Source organism: Syngnathus acus, chromosome 2 (genome assembly GCF_901709675.1).
Source record: "Syngnathus acus chromosome 2, fSynAcu1.2, whole genome shotgun sequence".
Lineage (NCBI taxonomy): Eukaryota > Metazoa > Chordata > Actinopteri > Syngnathiformes > Syngnathidae > Syngnathus > Syngnathus acus.
The window spans coordinates 1064596-1068033 of NC_051088.1; the positions used below are offsets into that span (position 1 = coordinate 1064596).

General features: G+C 44.3%; 1 protein-coding gene across 1 annotated transcript; it reads left to right on the forward strand.

Moving 5' to 3' along the window:
- The first annotated feature begins 1420 nt into the window (after positions 1-1420).
- On the forward strand, positions 1421-2699 carry LOC119116685. The gene is made up of 2 exons (XM_037242303.1): positions 1421-2131; positions 2177-2699. Exons 1-2 carry the CDS (start codon positions 1629-1631, stop codon positions 2697-2699), a joined length of 1026 nt encoding a protein of 341 aa, XP_037098198.1. The 5' UTR covers positions 1421-1628.
- The last annotated feature ends 739 nt before the right edge of the window (positions 2700-3438 follow it).

The window sequence follows — 3438 nt, forward strand, 5'->3', positions numbered from 1 at the left end:
AGGGGCGCTGTCGCCATTTTTGGATGGGGGTTATGTCAGGGCATGTTTGCGGGAGCTGGGGCATGTTTGGGGGGGGCCTGTATCAGCTCGCTGTAGAGTCAGATTTTCTAACAACCATTGATAAAATAGATTTGCATCCATTTTTTAGTGAAACTGAAGGAGATTTAACATACAAGTAGAGTCATTAAATCACAAATCATTAGCTTTATCAGAGTTTATCTGAAAGGCACAGATTAGATGGTGGGAGCATTGTTACACAGAGGTGTGGTTTTGGGGAGAGGCGAAGCCAAGGGAGGGGGTCTGGTTGGTGAAAACAAGACATCTAAGAATAGAATCAAGACATCTGAAGGAGTTGAAACAAGACATCTAAAGATTAGAATCATTAAATCACAAATCATTAGCTTTATCAGAGTGTTTTAGCAACGCATGGCCCTATAGGCGTGGTCTTCTTGGAGCAGAGTTTGAGGTTAGGTTGGGATCGGGTGACCATTGGTCATTTTTGAGAACACAAGCCAACGCATGAGCTCTGATCAGAGGAGTTGGAGTGCGTCAAAAGTTGTTTCGAGATGGTTAAAGGTAAGTCATGTTACTATTTTTACTGGTATAGTAATAATAATAATAATAATAATACACTGAGGTTATCATGTAAAACATGCTGTAATGTGTATGTAATGTCATGCAGATATAATCGTATATGCTGATGTACATGTACCTTTTGACGACGACTTTAGTGGAGTTTATCTAACACAATCAGACTACAGTGAGTCAGACGTTCATCTACGATAGTTAATATAAATGCTATTAGTTGGTGATTTATTTTTTTATGTATGTAACAGATCTCGTGGCCGCGGCCACTAGAGAAAAAGAGCCGCCGACACAAGATGGCTTTGAAACCCAGACTCTCATGGACATCTCTGGACGTCATTTTGAAGCATCGAAGACGACAGAGCCATCAGAGTCACGTGATACCAACCAACTCACGCCCCACGCCGACCGACAGGAAGTTGTCACGAGCATAGAGGCGGAACAGGAAGCATCCACAGACACAGAATTGGCGAACGCTTTACCTACATACGAAGGCGTGAACCTTCCTCAAGATTCGATAAACAAAGTTAGAGGTATTCCTTCTTTTTTTCTCTTTCTATGTTATCATTCGACTGGCTATTTTGCTGGTATTATAACGATTTAACTGCTTTTTATTATCTACCTCCAGTTAACCACCCTCAAGAATCGATAAACAAAGTTAGAGGTATTCCTTCTTTTTTCTCTTTCTATGTTATCATTCGACTGGTTATTTTGCTGGTATTATAACGATTTAACTGCTTTTTAATATCTACCTCCAGTTAAGCGTCGTGACACAGGGCGACGACTTCAAAGAGCGAGACGTACAGCCTTCTACAACACGCGGCATTCAACCACCAGGGGGCCTGAATCGACACGCGAGAGCCATCACCACAAGACTACAAGGCGTCCTGTAAAATGCAGTGGTAATTGTATCTACAAAAGTCGGTTACAAGAATGTTTTAAGGTAATACGTATTCTGGCAGATTTGGCCGAATCAAGATAGGTCAGATTTTTTTTTACTACACTATGTTGTTTCTATTGTGATTTTCATAAAAAGAAATATCATGGAGCATCATAACCTTACGTCAGCAGAGTCGGATTTCTTAGCAAACATTGACGAAATAGATTTGCAACCACCTTGTGAAACAGACCAAAGAAGTGATACACCTGAGCTAGATTTGTCAGGCATTAACAATGATTTGCCGTCAACCAATGCGTCTACAAGCCAAATATCAGATTTGCTCAACATTGTGAACAATGCCTTGTTGGAGGGGGAAAACACAGACAGTCCTGATACTCTTGCCCACTTGCAAGTTGTCGTAGATGAGCTAAACATTCAAAGTCAGAATGAAGGTAGACAAAGTCCTACACTGATCCCGTCACAATTGCTAAACATGATAGCAGAATTAAATAACCAAGCTAACGATAGCAGCGGGCGTAGCAGTCCTGATATTCCTGCTGAATTGCTGAACATGATCCAAAATCTAAATACGCAGCCTCTGATTGACCCATTGACCGTTAAGCCTGTCGATTCAGCGCCGGTTGTTATTGATGACAGCACACCCGTATTTCAACACCATCGTGACAATGTTTCTGTAATAACTGTTGACACTCCACCGCCATTTCAGCCTAACAACTGCTCTGTTATAATTGATCACGAGATAGATGTTATTGATGACAGCACACCAGCGTTTCAACACATACCCCACCAATCTAACAACAGTTCTGTAATAACTGATCAGCGCGGCGGTTCTGTTGTAGTCAATAGACCGCATTTCAATAATATTGAGGTAAGGCGGCATTTAAATATACCATCACAAACGAATATCAATGATTTTGCAACCTTTTACCTCCAGATTGAGGAAAAAATAGATGACGTCTTGCGAGAGGTTGATGCGCGAACACAGCCAGGTGACGTGATTCAAGCTGAGTTAGTGGCTGGAAATGATAGGGCTCACATTTACCAGCAAAAGAGTGACATAAACTCTATCAGAGATAATGTATCGGCTCTGCTTGAACGTCTAGCTCAATCAAATGTAGAGCTTTTGGCTGATGAGAGCTTAGAGCTTATTGTCCAAATCGTCACCCCATTGCGTGGTGGAATGCGTCGCCAATTGAACGGTGTTAAACGCTGAGCCTGAAGTCCAGGAACAGCAACCGCACGTGGGTGTTCCTCTCCTCCAGGTGAGCCAGGCTCAGGTGAAGAACGGAGGAGATGGCATCCTCAGTAGAGCGGTTCTGCCGGTAGGCAAACTGGAACGGATCGAATGTTGGGGGGAGTCTGGAGACGATGTGTTCTTTGAGCAGCCTTTCGAAGCACTTCATCATGATGGGAGTCAGTGCCACAGGTCTGTAGTCATTCAATGAGGTGATTTGAGGTTTCTTCGGCACCGGAATGATGGAGGCAGCCTTGAAGCATACTGGCACTTTGGCTTGGTCCAGCGAGATGTTAAAAATGTCTGTGATGACACCAGCCAGCTGGCCTGCACATTCCTTGAACACCCGCCCAGGTATGTTGTCGGGGCCTGGGGCCTTACGTGGGTTGACTCTTCTCAGAGTCTTCCACACGTCGGCTGAGTCAAGGCAGAGGGCCTCCTCTTCCTGGTGGGGAACAGTTTTAACTGCAGGAGTGCTGTTTAGTGCCTCAAAACGCCCAAAGAAGTTATTTAGACCATTTAGGAAGTCAGCATCAACCTCACCCACCGGGGGGGAGGGTAAGTTGTAGTCCGTGATCGCCCGTATGCCTTGCCACATACTCCTGGTGTTATTGGCGTCGTGGAAAAAATCCTGAATTTTTCGACTGTGGCTTCGCTTCGCTAGCCTGATGGCACGGTTCAAGTTGGCTCTCGCTGTCCTCAGTGCCTCCTTGTCGCC